At 42.8% G+C, this 21779-nt stretch overlaps 1 protein-coding gene across 1 annotated transcript in view; it reads left to right on the plus strand.

Annotated features, from left to right (window-relative positions):
- The window catches only part of SORCS3 (sortilin related VPS10 domain containing receptor 3), a 307485-nt gene that overhangs the window by 204096 nt on the left and 81610 nt on the right, over positions 1 to 21779 (plus strand). The window contains exons 6-7 of the mRNA XM_086751900.1: positions 12040 to 12104; positions 20053 to 20171. Of these exons, the coding sequence (XP_086608026.1) occupies positions 12040 to 12104; positions 20053 to 20171 (184 nt within the window). The remainder of the gene's footprint in view (positions 1 to 12039; positions 12105 to 20052; positions 20172 to 21779) is intronic.

Below are 21779 nucleotides of genomic sequence, written 5' to 3' on the forward strand. Positions count from 1 at the left end.
TATGACTTTAATGTACTGTGGCTGGCAGGGATTTCTTTTTTTTTTTTTTTTAAAGAGTAGCAAAGGAAGTGCTGAAATATTTCTGTTCATTCGTTTTAAATTTCATACTTACCACTAAATGTCACATATTGTTCTGTAGTTGGGGCTTTCAGCCATCAAAAAGCCTTTTGCTTTGGTCTTTCATCTGTCAGATTTCTTTATGTCCCAGAGGCCAGTCTCTGCTCTTATTTACCACGTTGCTAATCTTTGATCACTTTGTAAGCCCCCTCACTCTCTTGTGACTAAGTGTCTGAGACTGGAGCAAACCAGATAAACTGGTCGTAAGAAAGATCTAAGAAGGAATTTGTTGAATATTTATCCCAATTAAGATTGATCCCTGGCCTGGGTCTCAATGCCACGTCTATCTGGACAGTGGGTGGTGGAAGAATCTCCTTCCTTCTGATGCAACAGGGATAAGAAGTCTGAACTTCATCTCTGTGTTCTGCAGGCCAGAGCTGGAAGCTTAGATGCTCTACTGCAGACTCGTGCAGCCTGCCTGGGCTGGCTTCATTCTGTCTCTCCCTGATGCATGTGAACTCAAACACAAATTAATTTCAGCCTGTCAGTAACAGTCCCAGAGTAATTCTTTGTGATACTTTGTAGGAAGCAGTGATGAAAGCCAGCCTTCTAATTAATATATTGAATAATGCATTTCCCTGAGGCATATGGGGATCTCCCATGCTGTCATAACTTGGCAAAGCTAATCAAAAGCTGGGCTGACGGTAGTATCTTATTTTGTACTTCTCTGGCTAGCAAGGAGTATTGTCCCACTTGTTTAGAGTGGGATTTGGCTTAGGTTTTGGCCTTTCTTCTATACCACACTAATCTCTGTTTCTGGGCAAATGGGCCAATTTTCATTGTGGGAGGGAACCTCTCTTGCTTTTAGATGACTCGCAGAGAAATCTTTGGGAGCTGTTTTAAGTCACTGCTGTTCTGAGAAACTGAGGAATGACCTATTCATATAATCTGATTGTGGGCATAATTTTCCAGCGATTTCATTCAGTGGCAAAACATCTGCTGACATCAGGGAGCTGAGCAACTTTCCTGGACCTGGCCTCCTTGCTACGCCAGCCCTCATTCCAGATGGCCTACTTGGATTTCCAGAGATGCCCCTTTGTGTGGGTTCTTACAGCTCTTATTTCATTACAGCTGGTAGCATTCTTACATTGGAGAAAGTTGCAGTCTAATGGAGAATTTATCCTCAGTAAGTACATCAGTACTATCAGGGACCATTTTGTGCTTGAAACTAGATTTTTCAGTCATACCACAAAGCTCTTCAGGTGGATTTTTTCAAGAAGAATCAGGAAGGACCCAGATAAATTCCAGTTCATTTCCCTGAACTGACTTCAGCCTCTGAACCTTTGGAACTTTGACTGCCATTAAGTTGAACAAAAACAGTCGTTTTATTTAACAGAAGGAGCTGAACCCATGCTGTGGAGAAAGAACAGTGTTATGGCAAAACAGACAGAATGTTTCTGCATTCATTTAAACGTGAGCCATTTGTGTCACTCAATAACATCCATTAAAGATAAGGAGGTCCCTCTTTATGCCTTCTGCCTGTTGGAAATTAACAAACTCTCTTAAAACAACAATTCATCAGCAGTTATATGAGGCAGAATTCATTCTTGGCAAGAGAAGAAATTGAAACTCCCATCCTTTCGTTCCCTTGCATTCCCCTGAGCCTCCTCTGTAGAACGAGATGAGTTTAATTCTGCTATTGTTAAGCATGGTGAGCACAAAGCTACATCAGAATGTAAGAGTGGGAATGAGTATCTTATTAGTTGCACTACAGGTTCTTCTAAATAATGTTGATTCAGTAACTTGTCTGTTGCTGATCATATACAGAACAAGGACGAGAAGCCAATGAGTGAGGCTGTTTTACTTGCATATTTGTAGTGAGCTAATTGGAATATAGGAGATAGCAGTGGTTATCATAGTGCTGTAATTATCTCACAGATAATTGTCCTCCATTGAGCAGAAGGCAATGAAAATGGGATGTAGACACATTTTCATGTTTAGTAAAATATCAGAAGTTCTGCAGCTGAGTTTGAGAGAGAAACATAGAATCATAGAATGGTTAGGGTTGAAAGGGACCTCCAAAGGTCATCTAATCCAAACCCCCTGCAAGGACCAGGGACATCTTCAACTAGATCAGGTTGCTCAGAGCCTCATCCAACCTGGCCTTGAATATTTCCAGGGATGGGGCATCCACCACCTCTCTGGGCAACCTGTTTCAGTGTTCTACAAGCCTTAGTGTAAAAATTTTTTTCCTAATATCTAATCTGAATCTGCCTTCCTCTATTTTGAAACCATTACCCCTAGTCCTGTCACAACAGGCCCTACTGAACAGTCTCTCCCCATCTTTCCTGTAGAGGTACTGGAAGACCACTATCAGGTCTCCCCGCAGCCTCCTCTTCTCCAGGCTGAACATACTGACCTGTGACTGCCAGCAAGGACTGAGAAAATAATAAGTAATACCTGTAGACTGCAGAGCTGATTGCTGTAGATTTGGGTTTTCTTCCGTAGGAGAAAATCCTGCTTTTTATTGGAAAAAACAAAACAAACAAACAAACAAAAAACCCTGTCAAGTTTTTGGCCAAAGGGTGTAGAAGGATTCTTTGTTTTTACTCACAGTATGTTTGGTTCTCAGGTTTTGCTTGAAAATCTTTGAGGGAAGGAGACATGTTCCATTATAATATTGATTTTAGGGGCAATCTGTAATAGTGACTTCCTAAAGCCATTTTTGGATCTGCTATAGTTTCTCTTGAATTCTTTTTTTTTTTTCTTTCTGCAAATCATTGGATTTGAACCGTGTGACACTGGAATTTGCCTTGAGGCTGGAAAACAGCAGAGTATTTCTTTTCATTTGTCCTTGTACATTTCTTTCCTTTTATTGCTCATCTATAACAACAGATTAAGAACCCAGCAAAGAGAAGCTCTTGATTTACCTGCAGCTTGACCGTACATCTTTACTTCTTGACATCTGGGTAGCACAAACTCCCATTGCAGCGTTTTGCTCTGAGCTTTCTTACTTGAATAGGGTAAATCTTTGGGGATGGAGATGCTTTGGGACTCTGCCATTGTGAAGAGCTGGGAGTGCGCCTAGTGCTCAGCCCCCTGGGCAGCCTTTTCTCCTTGTTGTTTGTGCCTCCATCTAACATGAAGTAAAGGAACCCACAAAAGCCCTGTGGTTTCTCTGGTCTGTCCTGCTACAGTGTCACTCTTCCACTGGTGGAGAGACCTGTAGGTGACTGTGGCCATTTTATTCATCTCCTCTCCATTCTGTACGTGAGGATGCTTCTGTTTTGAATGCCAGCCTGTCTTGTCACAGGACACATGGTGATCTACAGATCTCCTGTCACCACTGCTTTTACCTGTCATAGCCATGCAGACTTGCTGTTTTTACAGGCGGAGCTTGTCTTCGAATATCTGTCTGGTGCCAAAATCCTTTTTGTTTCCTATTTCTTTGTCTTTCCCTCTTGTGGATGTTAGAACAAATAAGCATCTCGTTCTCAGCAGCTAATTAAATGTAATTTCTTTGGGCAAAGAGACACATTGATGCATTAATGCTTGCTGGTCCAGAACAAAGCAGTTTATTCTCTGCCTTTCTCCTCCTTCCTCTTCTTCTTTCTTCTCTCTCTCTTCCTGTCCTGGCTGACGGTTAAAAGTCAAAGAATGAAATAAGCCATTTATTCCCTTCAAGTTAGCATCTGAAATGGAGAGACAACTTTCACGAAATATTTGACAGAAATATAGTTTTTCACATAGCCTTTCTCCAAAATGCATAAACAGAACCACAAATTTATGTACAGAATGTTAGATGTTATCCCAGAGTGATTCTTCACAATGTTCTGCAACAGGGAATGTTCGTCCTTCCTTAATTAATACAATGTACAATGCCCATAGGCTGATGGTGCTCATCAGCATATCCTGTGCGTTTTGGCTGTGCCAAGTTTCATACTGGCACCCCCTCTTTGGACAATTTAAGTTTTATTTTTATTCATCTACTGCTGCATTCATTTGTTAAATGATGCTCTCAATCTAAAGCTTTTCAGAGGCTCTATGTTCTGTCTAGGACTCTGTTAATAGCTGAATCACTGAGGGTTAGCATATCAGGCATGTCATAATTTCAGTCACAAAGTGTTCATACAAATGTGGGCAATTAAACACATGGTGAAATAAGCATCCTTATTTTGGTGTAAAACATTACTTGGAAGGGTCGTGTTTAAGATACTTTTGCTAGGAGACAAACTCAAAGGAATATTACGAGTCTTCTGAACATTTCCTTCCATGGACGGAAACAGCAACTCCAGTGAAGCCCTTGGCTGCAGGACTAATGGGCTGAGCTGATGGCGTCTTTGACCATGTACTTCACTTTTCTAAAGTGGTCAGAAACAGGACTGATTCATGTTTCCTGAAAAAGCAAAGCAATAATCTATAGCAATTCCCCATGTACATAACTTTCAAAGGAGGATAGCTGAGCACTGGGCAAACATTAATTAATTTGGCTTCATAATACAGTAGGCACTAAACTAATTTTAAACCAAATGCAGGGAAAGAGATAAAAGTCACTCAATATGTCAGTGATCAATCTCGGAAGACAAACAAAAACTCTGTGCTTGAGTTCCACGGATCGGAGCAAAGCACAGCTGGCTAGAAAATGTCATTTCCCTGATTTACTTATTTTTCCAAAAAGCTGAAAAAACCACACAACACCCCTACTCCCCCCAAACTGTTCTTCTCCTAAATTTTCTATTGGGAGACAAAGATTTTGGTTAAGTAGAATGAACTATTCCTCTGGAGTGGATTGCCCCCTCCTGCCCCAGTAATTTGGCTTAGGTTTTGGTAACTAAAGTTACTTTTGTATACAATAATTTCTGCATTTCAGGTTTCTACTTCTCCTATTTTTCTGTTTGGTTTTTTTTTCTGTTTTTTTTCCCTCTCCTAGTCCAAAAAAAAAAGACCAATGGTTGGAAAAGAAAAGGATGAGAAGGGAGACTAAGCTAAAAATGTAATTTTTTAAAAATGTTTCCAAAAAATACGCTTTTATTCTTGTTTCCTCAAAGGACTTGAAATTTAGAATATTTAAAAAAAAAAAAGTGCCCTGCAAAAAATGGACTTTCCTTCAGAAGGCAAAACAGAATCAAACTCTTCTGTTGGAATATGTTTCAAACTTGTCCAGCATTGAGTTTGCAGACCTCTAATCCAAGGTAAATCCCATCTCTTCTCTCTGGAAATGCTTTCCTCAAAGCATTAATGTCTGTGTTGGATGCATGTGGGACAGAGAGCTGGTGGCATTTTGTGCAGTGAAACTTTGAGATGTCTTCAGGACAATAGGACCTTAACTCCATGAGCTGATCCTTCATTATTTCCACCGTATCCCGATGCTGGTGCTCCTAGGACTTGGCAAAAACAGTCAAGGGGGCTATTAGAATAAGCCCCTAGGGCTGCTTTTATACATCCCACATCGACTGTAACCTGATGAGTCAGGAGCAGCGGGCTGCATGGGAGTAGCTTATTTAGTTCCTAAGTAAGCAGCAGGACTATGACTGCACCTGGGAGCTCACCTGCTACGTGTTCTGGCCTGACATAGCTGACAGATCTGCTCCCTGCATGAGTCTCAGTCCCCATGGGAAGTTATTTCAGGCTGGGAAATTAAGATACCACCTCCAGCACATGCCCTGCCTCTGCTCCTAGCCCTTTCAAACCTTGACAGGGCTGTGGGTAAGGATCTTTACCCTTCTACCCACACACTTTTTTTAGTTTATTTCACAAAAAAAATTTATGTTTATTGGAGTTCATGGTATAGGTTGGGGAAGAAATGCCAGAGGATTTTAAAAGGCTAAGACCTGTTAACTGGATGAAAACTAGGTACAGATTTTTTTTGTACTTTCTTAGTTTTTGGTATTAGCATACAGGGAAAAGAAAAAAAAAAAGTGAATCAACAGCAGCTTTGTTCTGTTGATAAATATCCTTTAGAGGTATTCTCAGGTTCAGTGGCATTTCTTTCCCATTGCTGTTAATTTCTGTGATATAAAGAATCACTTTCTTTTATGTACTGGGAAGAGGAAAAAAATGTTTCTGTGTGCAGCAGAGCCTGCTGTCTTGTGTGGATTCTCTAGTGTTCAGTGACATGGTTGAGCCTAAATGTCAGCTTTTCCTTCAAGAAAAGGATTGATTTGGACCTCTTTTCCTGGTGTGCTGTATCCATGGAACCAACTGTGTGTCGCAACTTTGTAGTTATGGGACCTGTAATCCACTGCGTTTACAGGTAATTCATTTAGACGTTTGGCAGGTAGTGGGGATGAGATGCAGGCAGGCAGAGGCACATATGTACATACAGAGACACATGCAGAAGCTGTGAACACCTTAAGTTTTGTCTCCTTTGAGATACCAAGCAGAACACCTCCTTAGAATTCATTGAGACCTTTTTAAAAAGAATTGGCTCTGCTGAAAAAAATTAGCTGAGAATAAACATTTGGCAATTTTGCAAGCTAAGTCTCACAACAATTACTTCTGCCAATGTCCAGAATTGTTGTATCACGGAAATTAGAACTTGGAAAGATGTAGAAAGCTCCAGGGACCTGGCTAAGACACTTCCTTACAGTATCTTCTTGCCCAGCTTTTTTCCAAGCTTCATTTGAAATATGCTGTGCAAGGAGGTTTTGTCCATAACTCTTCAGAGACCTCATTGCATCCTGCCCCATCCAGCAGCGCCTCCCCCTTTTCAGCCACAGAGAGTGATCCTGTATTTATGTGTTTAATAAATGCTTGCTTTCCCCCAGCAGTTCAACATTTGCATCTGTTCTTAACTATGGTAGTTTATGGCATGTTGCTGACCTGGGCTGTATGCAGCTTGTGTGAACATTGGCTGTTATGTGCACAGAGTTAATGCCTGGTGGGTCTAATTTCAGGCCTGACTGAAGTAAATAACATTAATACACAGAATCCCTCTGACCATCCAAAAATAAGTGCAGTTATTGATATCTAGGCAAATATGATGCCATATCAGATGGAGAAGGTCGGCTGTTGGCCCATGTTGAAAAGGTGTGTATAATTTAGCAGTGGCACTATGTGGAAAGATTCAGATCAGATGAGCAGGAACTGTATGGATGAGTTTCTGCTCCCATCTGCCCATAGAGACCTGGCCCTTTTGCTGCTTGGATGAGTGAGCCCTATGCACTGCTTGCCTAGTACCACACAGAAGTGTTTATTCACTTCTGGAACAGGATATAATTAAAATTGCAGCAGACTAATTGACAGCATCCACTAATTTGACTGCAGTTGCCTGCAGCAATAGGATGTGTTTTTCCCCCTTTACATATTATTGCACGATAAATGTGCCTTCTTTCCCATTTCTAGCCCTTATCTACTGCACAACATTCTGCTAAGTAGTCTCCATCTGTTTCCTCCGTCTCTTTACTTGAGTAGTGACAATTGCCTTCAGTCTGACATCTCAACCTGCAGAAGTGAGTTTCCAAGTTGGCGTCTTGGGAAAGTCTCAATCTGTTGCAAAAGTTGGTTTTTTGGTTGTTTTTTTTTGTTTGTTTGGGTTTTTTGTTTGTTTTTTTTTTTTTTTTTCAAAGCCAGAGCTGGTGAATGTTGTCCTGACTGGTCAGAAACCAGGCACACCCCTAGCAAAAAGCTCAATCCAGCGCATTGCAGACCAAGTTTGAAAGGCTGATCTCTGTGACCTGTTTTTTTACCTTGTGGTAGATACTTGACACAAATGTTGCTGATGTCCAATGATACCCACCTCCACCTCCCAAGCTAATGGATCCAGGAGATGGAGGAATAAAGCATCTCTCATTCTCTGTTGATGATTTAGGGAGCAAGGATCAACAGCAAGTAGTCCGAATTGCTGAGCATTCTTGATTTGAGATGCTAGAGTAGCTAAATTTCAGTGCTGTCTTTCATCATTAAATGCCTGATGTCTGGAAAACAGGTAGAAAAAAATAAAAAATGGCTTATTCCATGGAAAGGCAGTAGAGATGGTAGAAACAGTGAGCTGAGGTGTGTGCAGTAGGCAGGTAACCCAAAGAGTCTGTGTATTTCCTTTTTTCCTTTTTCTTTTAATATGCTAGCGTTTTTCATTTTGAATTATATAGTATCTTACAGAGAAACATTTCAGGAATAGCTACTTCCAGTGCAGAATACTGTGTTTTCCTTGCCCTCCCTCCCGGTCAGAAATGAAATATTAGCAGAGTGGCCTAGTAAATGTGCATCCATGCACAAGACTTCCCTCAAGATGGAGATAAGGATCTTGCCAGGGTGCTGTCCATCCTTCAGCTTTCAAGAACACACAATGCTCTTCTGAAAAGAAGGGAGGACGGATCTTGTGAAAACCAAGAGCTACCATAAGAACGAAAAAGGAAAAGCAGCAGCAGAAGGTAGAGAAAAAGTAACCATTGCTTCCTTCCTCATGGGATTCAGAGGCAGTTTAAATTCTTAATTGGCCAGTGATCCTGCGCCAGCTGCAATACTGGCTGCAGGCTCCACATTTAAAAAACTGCCTTTGCAGCAGTCAGGGAACATGTCAGCAGGGAAAAAAAATGACCTTTCCTGTCACTTCTGCCTGTGTCCTCTCAGCATTTTCTCATTCAAGAGGTGATAAATTAATAGAGATAGTGGAGGAGGTTGATTTAGCATGGTTTCTCACAGCGAGAGTGCTGTTTTTCCCTCCCTGCAGCCATCCAGGGCAGCAGCACACCCAGATGCATTTTGTGGACTTTGGTGTAGTTTTTGCTGTCTGGAGTTTGTGCACATACAAAACACAGGACTGAGCTGTGTATGGAGCCTGAGGTGTGACCATGTGTCAGGAAAACTGTTTTCAAGCTGAACTTGGTTTTCTGAATGGTCATAAATACTCTTGTCTTTGTAAGCCTCTGAAATAGAGCTGTTTGTGAGCCAGAGAGCCGTGAAACCACTTCCCAGCCAGCCCACTCCTGATTGTAGAGAACAAGAACGCAAGGGAAAGGGTAAGTCAGGGGATGCTGACATCTCTTTATCATACTTCAGTTGCTCAAATAGTTCTGAGCAGTGCATCCTCCCCATGTTCTTCACAGAGATAATGTATGAGAAAATACAAGGCTATGAATGTGTCTCTTGTTGTTTTGTTGCTTCTCTTGTATTGCCATACCTGAGAGGTTGTTGTAGTGAGTTCTCAGGACCAGAGAAATTACCACATGGGATAAAGGAGTAGCTTTACAGTCTGTGTGTGGATTTTTGCAGCTGTGCTCTGTGACCCACATTCATGTCTTGCTCTTTCCACTGCATGACTTTTCTGTATTCTTCATGTAAATCTTCTCCAGACAAATGATGAAAGACTATTTACTGAAAATACCCGCATTCAGGAGTCAGAGCACTGCAAAGCAAATCTGTATTCTTTGCCAGTGGGAACAGACATGAGGTGAGGCATGAAGAAACAGCATTGATTGGAGTTTTGTTTTGCAATCAGTCTTTGATATAAGATAGCAACTTGGTTTGGGAGAAGGAAGGATGACCGATGTGTTACTTTACAGGCTTGTTATCCGCCTGCAAATAAAAGGAGCTTCTCTTGCTTTTAGGCTGCAGGAGATTGCATTGTGAGCTTTTCTACTTGAAGTACTGTATTTGACAAGCAGAGGAGTACTAGGGCAGTGCTGTATGATGGTCCTTTTTTCATCATCATTGTCAAAACTAATTAAGGCAACAAGTAGACACTGGGAAGAAACTTCAAGCTAGAATGACATGTTTCAGGGGACTCTTGGCATCCCCTGATGCTCACTTAATAGGCATTATGAGTAGATCCACAGAGGTTATGTATCCAAATGCACAACAGTAATGAGTATTTTGGATTTTGTTTGGAAAAACTTACGTTCTTCTGATTACAGTCCCTTTTAAAATGAACAGTGTTGTGGCAGACTGATGTTTCTTACTACCTAAGCCAGGAGTTGGTTTGCCCCATTGCTGTGAGGGGAGGCACAATGCCCCCTCTATATGAAGGGGAGAGACTCAGGAACTGTCGTGAGGAGTAAGGGAGACAGCCTGGCATTGCGGTGTCAGGACATGGCAAATGGCTCTGGGTAGAAGGCTGGATTTAAGTAGGAAGTCTGTTGAGAAGGGCTGCGAGGCATGTCCCTAATGTGTTCCCAACCTGTACCTAAAAGCACTGAAATTACCACTCCCTTTGAGAAAGTTGTGATAGATATGTTGGTAAGCACGTACCTCTGTTCCTATGAGCATGTTGTAGGTGAGGGTCACGATTGCCAAACAGCCGAAATTACAGCATTTGAAGCTACTTACAGGAAGAATGCAGAAAACCTCCTGTTGACTAGAAAGATGTGCACCCTTTCTAGATACATTGGGAAATAATGTTGCTGCACACCATAATGTCTTTCACTGACAATTTTAGGAATTTCTGTTTGTCCTACTGTCACTTTTAACTGTGTCTAGATATTCAGAAGATTTGACCTGATAATTACACAGTCCCAGGGACTCGGGCCTGTTTTGGCATCCTTACCGATAACAAACAGCACTTTCTTCCTTGTGGGATCATCCTGAAGCTGGTGGTAGCGATTAAGGAGCAGACTTTCTCTCACTGGGAGTAGAATGATGAAAGCTCTGTGTGCGCAGCCTTTGTTTTGTTGTATTGGGGTTTTTTTTGGCTACAATTCACGGTGTGTTGGGAAGGGACTCGCTATTGATGCGGTGCTCTGGTTAACAACCAGTGCCAGTTTCAGTTACCTACACAGTGGGTCATAATGTAGCTGTTTGGGCATTTGCAGCACTGGCTGATCTTAGCTGAACTCTGGCACATACTTATGTTTGTCATCATTGCTTCAATCGCTGTGTTTTTGTAAGATCCACAAAAATGTATCAGAGCATCTGTATTTTGTTCTTTTTTTTTTTCTTCTTCCCCCCCCTTTTTTTTTAAAATGTTTTAGCTGTTGATGCCCCAAGGATGAAAGCAGCAAAAGATTGTGATAAAAGTGTTTCAGAACATTAGGGAATTGTGAACGTTGGCTGGCTCGAAGGGGATCTATTATTTGCAATCTACTGTATCAAATTCAGCTTCCACCAAATTAGAAACTGATTTTTGTCGTTGTCCCTTTTTAATCTAACCCTTTGGTTAACTTAGGAGAAGCAGCTCCATAAATCGTGTGGACATCTATGGATTATTTTTTTTCCCCTGCCAGCCATTGCTAGGACTAAATATTCATCTCTCACTGATTCTTATCAGCCGGGACACTAATAATAACATTTCTGTTCTGGGCTTGACTTTTCCTCTGCCAGGAGGAAAGCTACCTTTATAATGTGCCTTGCAAAACATTTTTTAGGGAGTAAAATAACAATGCACAGGAAGATTTGACTTGAGGTGCTTGAGTTTCCACCAGTGTGATTAAAGAAACTCATCATGCCTTGTTTCGTGATTATCAAGGGCCATGGCATGGGATCATGAGGTGAATAATGGATATTTCTTTGCATTTTTAAATCAGAACTCAACCATGCATATGTGCATCATTGTTTGTCTATTGAAGTTGGGGAAACTGAGGTAAACAGTAGCAAGGTTGCCCAGCGTACCAGGGACAGACCAGGAAACTCAGTCTCTCATGTCACTATTCAGCCAAGTAAAACCCCTTTTTAATTTGGTGTCTATTGGCATGAGGCTGCTGTGCCATCATCTTACCTTCAACATTAAAACAGAAATCTGTTTTTACTGGATCTTGGAACAAGCTCGCTTTGCCACTGCAAGAATGATTCTTGCAGTCTTAATCCTGTAGACAAGGGAATAGAGCAGGTTCACTCACCAGTGCCTGGGAAGATCTCTGTCTTAAAGTTTGATATATTGCTCCAGAGAGTGACCTGTGTAGTAACACAAAGGAGACAAGTTGATAAGGAGGTAGGAACCTACATGCTAGGTGTCACAAGGTAGAGTTTAACTGGTTTTGATTGCTCTCACCCTCTCTCTGCAGCCTTCTATCTAACTGGCTGCCTCCTCTCTCTGTCTCCCTTCCCCAGGTCAGTGACCGGTCTGGATAAAGAATCTGACCTTGTGCACATGGAAGCCCGGACAGCTGACGGACGTAAGTGCCTACAGCTAATGCTGAAAAAGTGGGCTTTGAGTTGTGAATGGAGTGGGAATGGGAATTAACTTTACTCATTTTGTCTCCCAATTTTAATTGATAGGAAAGATGTGGGTCATGGGGTTTGGTGGGAGGCATACTCTTTTCCTCTGCCTCTGGGGGGAAATTCGGAGGCTACGGGGCTCTGTGGAGTGGCTGGGCAGAAGCACAATCTTTTGGGCTAAGGAGCAATCTATTCTGTTCCATATGTAGCTGTTTCAGTATCATGTTTTATATGAATTGTAAAGAGCTGGGCTACTAGCACTATGTAGTACAGCCTCTGTGCACTTCCAGGTGTTCAGAACAGCTAGGTTGTACCTGGGAGCCTGAGAAATTGCCTACAGTCAGACTTCTCCTCTGGTCTCTATGTCCCAGGTTCTCTTTGTCTTGTATTGAAAGAATATTTCAGTTTTGTTCATGGTGTATGAATAGGCGCTCCATACCAAAGCATTACAGGTCTTGAAAAGGTGCCTGGATCTGAAGTAAAAAGTAGAAAGAAAAAGATTCTTAATGCCTCACTGAAATGAATCTAACCACATTTGCAGTAGAATGGATTTGTATGAAATTAACTTTCAACAAATAAAGACAGTAAGTATTAGAAGTAAGTTGACTTTTTCCACCACTCCGAAGTGTTTTAGGTATTTCATACAGGTACTACAGCTCCTGAGGTGGAGCCAGCTTTACTCCAGCTCAATGCTACACAGCAAGATGGGAAATGTGTCCCTTAAACACTACAAGAACAGTGTAGAAAAGCAGCCTAGGACTGAGTTTGTAGAGGATTTCTAGGAGGAAAAGGCCTCATTTTTGTTGGTTGCAAACTTTTCCCTGTTTCAGTCAAGTGCTGCATAGGCCAGATGCTGTGTGAACAAGCTCCTGTCTATCAAGGTGGCTTCTCTGAGGCTGTGGATCTTCTAAAATCACTCATTGACCTCTCACTGCTATTTAGTGATGGCAGCTGAATAAATAACCAGGCAATAAAAGCTCAGGGGTGACAGCTGTTTGAATATGTGGAAAAAGCAAAACAGGATGGCAGGTGGGTGGGTGAGGTAGAGAAGCTTCTTCAGTGCCTTTGCTGCTGTGTGTGCTCTTACAGGGATGCTGGGAGAAGTGGCCAAAAGCAAGTGAAAAAAAGCAAGTACGCAAGCAAACAAATTGCTGATGGAGTCTATTTTCCAACTAAGTTTAAACTTGCTCACCCGGCTATTTGAATATTGGATATGTCAAGGATGTAGATGCTTCATTTGAAAGACGTCTCCCCGGTTCGCAGACAACTCTCTTCCTTCAGGTCTTGTTTGCTTGCAAGTTTGCTATTTGTTCTTGTTTTAATGTATAAATTCAGCATTTTGAAATTGGCAGTTGATGGTATTAAGGGTTTCACTGAGAGTCAGACTTAAACTAGTAGTGTCAGCAAACTGGGCCCGTTGCAATCTGTCATCCTGGCAGACAGCAGACACAGGCGAGACCCAGCTGGCTGTGCTGGCCCTGCTGGCATGTCCCGCTGGGTGATTGCACCAAAATGACTCCTCTCCCAGCCAGGAACCATAGCACAAAAGAACCGTGTTGCTCCAATTAGAGTTTTTAACGCTTAAAACTATATTCGTTAGTGTTGCAAAACATCGACTGCCTCAAAGCTATAGCCTCACCTGGTATGACACGCTACAGCTCTGCGTACTTAGGAATGGGAGGCTGAACTTTTCTCCTAGTTGGCTTTGTAACCAAAGTGGGCCTTCATACTCTCGGTGAAGTGGCTGAGGTGCTTACATCTGCTGGAGTTATTTCCTCTTGATCAGAAAGTTTCCAATGACGTTTTTTCTCTGTAGTGAGGAGAAGGAAAAGGAGTTGTTTTTAATGCCTCTTAGGTCAGTCTGGTGACACAGTCACTTATCTGATGCATTAACAGACATAGATCTGAGTATTCCCATTGCTCAGTTCAATTCAGGGACAAGGATCCCCAAGGCCACTTTAAAAGTATATGATTCTTCTAGAGGGAGTATCTGTCTTTCCTCTTCTTCTATTTTCCTCCATGCTTTTTATTAAAAAAAAAAAAATCAAGTGTGTATCAGGGGCGGGGGGAAATTATGTTTAGGATTAGACTCCTGAACTTGATGATTTCTTTTCTTTTTAACAGTAATGGACTCAAGGACCTACCTTATATCAATTCAGACTCAATTTTTAGAGTCTAAAATACATTCTGTGGCTGGGAACAGGTGTTGGAGTACGTTAGAGTTTTATTCATCCTTTAATGAGTCAGGGTTATCAATAAGCTCATGGAACTGGGAGGCAGAAGTCCTGTTCACCACTCTTATCTGTCCTCCAAGATGTCTTGCCCCATGGGTTCTGTCTGTCCAGTCATTAGGAATGGTAGGGTCTCTGAAAAAACATCTTCCCCTGTGTCTAGTCTCCTTAAATATTTGCAAGATGCTGCTAATTCCAGTGCCTAGCTGATCTCACGCTGTTTCTATCTTTTGTAGCAGATGAAGTTTTACACATTTTTTTCAACATCTTGGCAGAGCTATTGTAGCAGAATAATAATCTAGGTTTGCATTTTTAAATTATAAAAACGTGTAGAAGCCTTGGGCACTGTACCTTCTGCCTGGATGTAATAGACAGCAGCAAGGACAGGGTTGGATGCAGGCGAACTGTTACAAATATACTGACACAAGCACCCACCAGCACTCCTGGGAAAGATATATTAAACTTTCTGGTGTTCAGTGAGGTAATCTCCCCACTCACAGATACAGTGCAATAAGCAGTATTTTAATTAAAGGGAAAAGAGAGGGGGAAAACCTAACCAGAAAGATAAAACAGGGTAACTAATTCCTTGGGAATAATTTGCAGTCCTGTTGACATTCCTTGATCCTCCTTTCCTTTGGGGGAAAAATTGTCCAGGCTAACTGGTGTTTGTTTTTTTCTTTTTTTTTTTTTTTTTTCTTTCCCCCTTCCCATGGTAATCTTCACTGGCAGTTTATGATTTTTTATGATTTTAAGTCTTGCCTGGCACCAGGGCGTGACTTAAGCTGAGCCAGTCTGCCAATGCAACTTGTTTCCATCAGCTGCCCTTCTCACTGATAGCCATGCTGGCTTGTTACCCTGCCAGGGAGGAGCAGGCCTTGCTGTCCTCTGTCTCCGTAAGTCACGGTAACCTGCACGTTGGTCTGCCCTTTGCAGCCTTCAGCACAGTTACAGGTTTGACTATTTCAGCTCTCCCTTCAGTGACCCACATCTTTGGGTGTTGCCCATCAGAGAGAGCCTTTTGTGCTCCTGCCTACTGCCAAAGCTGTCATGACTGGCAGGCAAAGACGACACTTAATAGCTTGGCTTATTTCATGAGTTTCAAGAAATTGCTTCAATTTTATCACTTCTAAGAAGGGTAAAAATACACTCCAGATTCTCAAGATGGGAGACTGTTAATTGGCAATGGGGAGGTGTTTCAAGCTTCTCAACTGGAAAATGGCTGCACATCTGAGGCAGCCATTCCCTAATCCTAAGTGAGATAAATTGGTGGGAAGGGTTTGTGTGGAGGTACGGATGCTGGAATTTGAGCTGCAGCAAACCCTCCAGGCTGCTTGACATCCATATTGCCTCATTCACAGATGGGCTGCGAAAGTAGCTGGATATTGGGTTATAAGCACGAGAAGTTTTTGAGGCTGTCTAGGACATAGGGAGCTCTTCTCAACTCTTTTTGCAGTGGAACATAAAAAGAACTCAAAAACCCAAACCCCCTAACTCTGGTGTTCTGTGGGATGATGATATATGAATTGGAAATAATCCCTAGAAAGAAGCCAGCATCCCTTAAGACATTGTTCTGGTTTTGTTTAGTGAGGGGGGGCCTAAGGTGGTAGCTTCTGTAGGAAACTGCTAGAAGTTGCTCCCCTTTGTTCAGTGGACTCAGCCGGGCCTAGGGTGGACCCGCTGCTGGCCAAGGCCGAGCCAATTGGTAGCAGAATGTCCTGTGATAACGCCTCTGCGATAACATATTTAAGAAGGGGAAAACAGAAAAAAAAAGATGTGAAGCAGCTGAGCGGGGGCAGAGGCGCAGAGGGGGAGGCACGAGCCTTGTGAGCCTTGCAGGCCTCAACCTCTGGCCTCCCGCCGCGCAGCCGACTGGGCCCAACTCGGCCCAGCCCGGCCGCAGGAAGTGGAGAGGAGATGAGAAGTGAATAAGATGTAAAAAGGATCCTGAGAGACGTCTGCCAGCCTGTTGTGAGGAACGGCTGCAGATGCCAAGGTCAGTTCAGAAGGAGGGGACAGAGTAATGCGGCTCCTGGCCAAGATTCCCCTGCAGCCTGTGGTGATGACCATGGTGGAGCAGGTTGTCCCCCTGCAGCCCATGGAGGTCCATGGAGGGGCAGAGATCCCCCTGCAGCCCATGGAGGACCCCACGCCGGAGCAGGTGGATGCCTGAAGGCAGCTGTGGCCAGTGGAAGGCCCGCTGGGGCAGCTGTTCTGTAGGGACTGCACTCTGTGGAAGAGATGACCCACGCTGGAGCAGTTTCACGAAGGACTGTGGCCTGTGGGAGGGACCCCACGAAGGAGCAGGGGAGAAATGCGAGGAATTCTTCCCCCAACGATGAAGCACCGGCATGAAACAACGCGTGATGATCTGACCACGACCCCCATTCCCTCTTCCCCCCTGTGCCGCTCGGGAGGTAGGGAAGCTAGTAGAGATAATGTTAAGTCTGGGAAGAGGGAGGGGTGGGGGGAGGTTATCTTGTTCCGTCTTATTCTCTTGCTAGTTTTAGAAATAAATGAGTATTTTTCCCCAAGTCGAGTCTGTTTTGCCTGTGACGGTAACTTTAAGGATTTCTTCCCGTCCTTATCTCAAACCTCGACCCGGAGGGTCTGGGGAGTGAGAGAGAGACTGCATAGTCTGGTCCCGATCAGGGCTGAGCTACGACAGACATGTATCTCACAGTGAAAAGTAAGCAGTGAAAGGCTTTAAAGGCATGGCTTGGGCACATGGCACCTTCCCCTCTGGGCAGCTGTCATTTTTCTTTGTGGCTGTGCAAAACAAGGCTGAAAAACTATCTATCCCTTCAGTGAAGAGAGAGATAACAGCTTAAAAGGTAGGAAGCACCCTTCTCTCTTAATTGACATTTTTGTTGAGGGGCCCTGTACTTTCCATAAAGGGGAAGATGTGCTCTGCAAATGGGACCATAGCTCATGAAAGGAAGCTTCAAGAAGCTTGAGCAGGGACTTGGGGTTGTTTCTTGCTTCCAGTCACACACAGATGTGACCTGCATGCTGTTGTATTTTCACCTGATTTTTTAATATATTTAAAGGGAATAATTTTTCATTTTTTTGTGGGGCAACAGGAAGCAAGGCAAGACTTGAACTTATTTCTGTGTCCAAAGGCAGACAGGTTTGAAGATAACTCATTTGGGTCTGTGTTTTCTTTCATAGGCCTTGTTATGTAAAATACATGAAAATAAACAAGAGAATAAATAGAAAAGGAGTGAACTACCCTCTTTTTCCACCACCAGCTTCCTGTGAATATTAATCAGGTGCCATTCTTTGAGTATATTTGATTGCTGGTGTAACACACTGAAAATGACACATTTCCCAATAGACAGGAAGCTAGTTGTCATGTCAACACTTGTGATTTATTTGCATTTATTTGTGACAGGTTTTTATTCCTCTTCCCATTCTGTCACTCAGCAGCAGCAAATTATCCCCTTTTTTTTGGGAGTGATAAGAATATCCAGGCAACTGTGTGGGAGAACATACTGCAGGGAATGAGCTTCTAAAAATATGGCTCCTGACCCTCTCCTCCTTGTTCTGCCTAATTTTAGTGCTACCTCAAAGAACAAGTCAAGGCTGCTGAGCTCCTTGAGTGGCATGGCAGTATGCAAGACCTTCTCGTTTTCTGAGAAGTTGCTTTTATACACTGCAAAGATGTCTTAGATTCCAAGTTGAGAAGGCAAATAGCAGCTCTGGACCAAGTGTGTGTATGTCAGTTGATGAAGAACCTTAATTTACCCCAGCAGAGAGTCCGACCTCTCTGCTGCTGGTGGTGTTTTATGCTGGGAGAAAGCACAACTCCGATACTTCAGTTATTTGGCACTGTCTGCGGGTCAGGTGTTTTTCACTAAATATTTTAATTACCTCTGGATACTCTGAGCTGGCAACAGCAACAGTTTCTACTGCTTTAGCATCATCAGTGGGACTACGTTTTCAGTACTGTGCCAGACCTATGCAACTGCTCTGAATCAACCATGTAGCCCTTATTAACCTGGAATTCTCAGTGCCTCAGCCCAGAACAAGGTCTGCAGCCTTTAAACATGGACCTTCGGTCATGTGGCTGGGCATGAACCTTTATTAGATTAAAGCTTGGTTGAATCTGAAAGTTGTTTGTGTGGCTTTTGAAAATAATATTCTTGTTAACAATGCCTCTGACTTGCATTCTTTTTGCATTCTTAAGAGTCTGTTGGTAGGACAAAGCTATTGAAGAGGAAACTGCCAGTTTGTGAATCTTTTCTTTGAATCTGGGACGGCAGTTAGCTGAGAGTCAGAGGATTTCAGTCGTGCCCCCCCACCCCGTGCTTTCTACTGAGCCACGTTTTGCTGTCAATGGAAAGACACAGACTAAAGACAGTAGCAGATTTTATGGGATGGAGAATCCTGTAAGCACCTTTGCTAGGCTAGTTACTATCCTTTTTAAACTTCCCTTTTATTCTTTTGGGCTCAGTTTGACAAGGTCCTTGTTAACAGGTGCAGTTGTGAACTAAAATCACTATACCAGGCTCACCCCAGCCCTTATAAACTAACTTTTTTCCTTGGCAGTCTGTCTTCACCCTTTCTAGAAAAGTGAAGAAATGCATGAATCTAAGAAGCCTGTAGAAGTGCAGCAGTGTAAAAGATATGACCCCTTTATCACTGCAGCCATCATCTTGGTTGTATTTTCATTTTCTCCCTAATTTGCAGTTTTCAGAAGAGCAGCTGAAAGGCAGAGAGGGCATATTTAGATTACATACATCTAGAGACACAGTGCCTTGATTGTTCTGTTTCATGAGATCCTTTCTTAGCCTGAGTGAAATAATGCTTAATCCCCTATAACCCCTGCCAGCTTGCTGGAGGTAAGCACATCTCTTCTTGCCACTCTGAGCAATTTTGTGTGTGTCTCCCTTTGCCTTATGCCTTCTTCATGTTCTTCTCCCAGTCCTGTTCCTTCTCTCGAGCGATGCCAAGGACTGACAAGGCATCCCATTAGTGTGACGATCTCATCTTCTCTCTCTAGAGAGAGAAATGCAAGAAGCATTTGATGCCTCTTGCAGTGCTTATAACTACTGTTGGGACTCTTCAGCTAGTCATACTGTTTGATGTCCATGGCATTTTCACGTCTAGCCAATGCTGGCTATAAAGACTTAATTTGCTTTAATTTAAAGACTTAATTGCTTGTAATTTTCATGGCAAAGTGAGTTAAACTTAGTGGTGCTAGTTTGGTCTTTTTCTTGTCCTTGTGTGTTACTACCACAATTAAAAATGGTCATCAAGACTAAGATATTTCAGGAGGAGGATGGGGATAGAATTCCCAGCAGGATAGTAGAATGGATAAATTATACCTAGGTGATTTTTGAAATAATCTTCTGCTCCATACGGTCTCATCATCAATTTTCTGATGCATTTATGATTTGTACCATCCGTTTATGGTTTGAGCTCCAGTATTCTGAGGGATGTTTGCACAATGGGGAGGGGAAAGGTGGATGTGGAAGTGTGATGAATTCCTGACTCCAGAGAGCAGTTACAGTTTTATAGGCCGGAAGTAGACGTCATGCCATGTAATGTCTACCTAGTTGGAGATGAGATTAAGACTTCCCTTCAGAGACCTTCTTTCAAGCTGCTGCTGCTGTTTCCAGACAACAAGCTCCTACATGGGCATTTCTCACATGTACGTATTCTCCCATTACAGGCACCCACTATTTGACCTGTCAGATCCAAGAGTGCTCAGAGACGAAAAGGAGCGGGCCATTTTCACGCTCCATTGATGTCAGCTCCCTTGTTGTTCAGGATGAATATATCTTCATTCAGGTACGTTGGCTTGGTATGAATGTGACATGAATTCTGCCTGCCTGAGGTTTTGTTCTGTGCAAGAGAGGAGTTATATTCTTAGGACAAGTGCATGGGACCGCACGTCATAAGAGCTGGGAGTCTATACCTGCCTGCTGTGGATTGGCTGTGCAGTCTAGAACAAAACAGTTGATCTCTCTGCTTATTGCTTCCCTGTGCTGAATCTGATACATTTTGAAAGTTCATTCATCAATAGTCATAAGGGTCCATGGGTTTCACAGAAGCTCGAACTTACTGATGGTGTGGCTACTTGGAAAACAAAAAGCAGCTAGATGTTAATTGGAGAGAACAGAGAAGAACAAAGGAAAGGTGTGAGCAATCATTTTAACAAATGGAAAGGTTTGTGCTGATTTGACAGTCAAGTAATGCTAATGAAGCAAACAAAGTTTTGCAGTGGGAGGTAAAATGGCGGAGAGATTGGCAAAAGGTGTTATAAGGCAACCTCCAAGTAGAAGATGGCTGTAAATTTGTCAGCTAGTTAATGATGGTTTTGGAGATGAGGAGAAAGTTCCAGAAATTGAATGAGAAGCTACTTGTTTTTGAGATTCTCTGAGAATACATGGGCTACATGGAACAGGGCCATCTCTCCCCGTTTCCTACCTGTAGAAGTGTGAGAATGAATAGTATGGTATGGAAGAATGCTTCCTGAAGATGTGCTGTTTGAGTGAAAACTGGGAGCCAGACTGCAGCGATACCAGGTTGTAGAACGCTCAAGAGAGACAGAGATTACAGACACGGCAATGTTAGCTGCTTGTCACCAATGTTGAAGATGGGGAATGAGATGGAGCTTGCGTCCAGGTGGTACTGAAAATACATATGCTTCCCTTTTTGAGCAAGTCTGGGTTATGTTAAGCTCCTATTTTACTTTCTTGGGGGAACGTTTTTCTTGAATGCATCCGAATTATAAGGAAGATCTGTTCTGTATGTTGCAAAGTTGTTCTTAGAAATGGGAGTTGAAGTGGGAAGGCTGCTGATTCTGTGGTGGATTAGGTGGGAGGATTGGATACATATGACCTGGGAGGACTGCAATGTGGAAACTGCATGCACTTGGTTAACATTGACAGGCTTCTCCTACTGTGAATAGGGGAGCCTGCTGCTCTGGAGATGACTGATTCCTATGGGAGCCACAGCTCCACTCATTCCCCCGTGAAACCCAGCATGCTGCTGCTTCCTTTGGCATCATGGGGACACCCACTGCTGGAAAACGCTGAGAATGTAGCTTTTGCAACTTATTAAGCTACAATTTGACTAGAGGCAATGGCTTTCCAATTGGTAAATGCTCTGCTCTCCAAGGAGTATTTTAAAGAAACTCTTAATCTGGCGGTTTATGTCTGTGGCTGAGGGTACTGTGGAATATCCAATTCTTTATGGCTAGCATGAGGCCTTACAGATATTTTTCATTCCACAGCTTCCACCTGTGTTAAAAGATGACTTCTCTATTTAGAAACTTGTGCTTTCAGTGTGAGCATCTGCCTGGTGCGTGCCTTCCTCTGCCTCAAATTAGCAGTGAGCAACTTAAGCTAATAGCTGCTAATTGCTTCAAGTTAAAAAAAAAAGTGTGTGTTTGTA

The sequence above is a fragment of the Chlamydotis macqueenii genome, chromosome 7 (genome assembly GCF_036417535.1).
Source record: "Chlamydotis macqueenii isolate bChlMac1 chromosome 7, bChlMac1.mat, whole genome shotgun sequence".
In the NCBI taxonomy this organism is placed as follows: Eukaryota; Metazoa; Chordata; class Aves; order Otidiformes; family Otididae; genus Chlamydotis; species Chlamydotis macqueenii.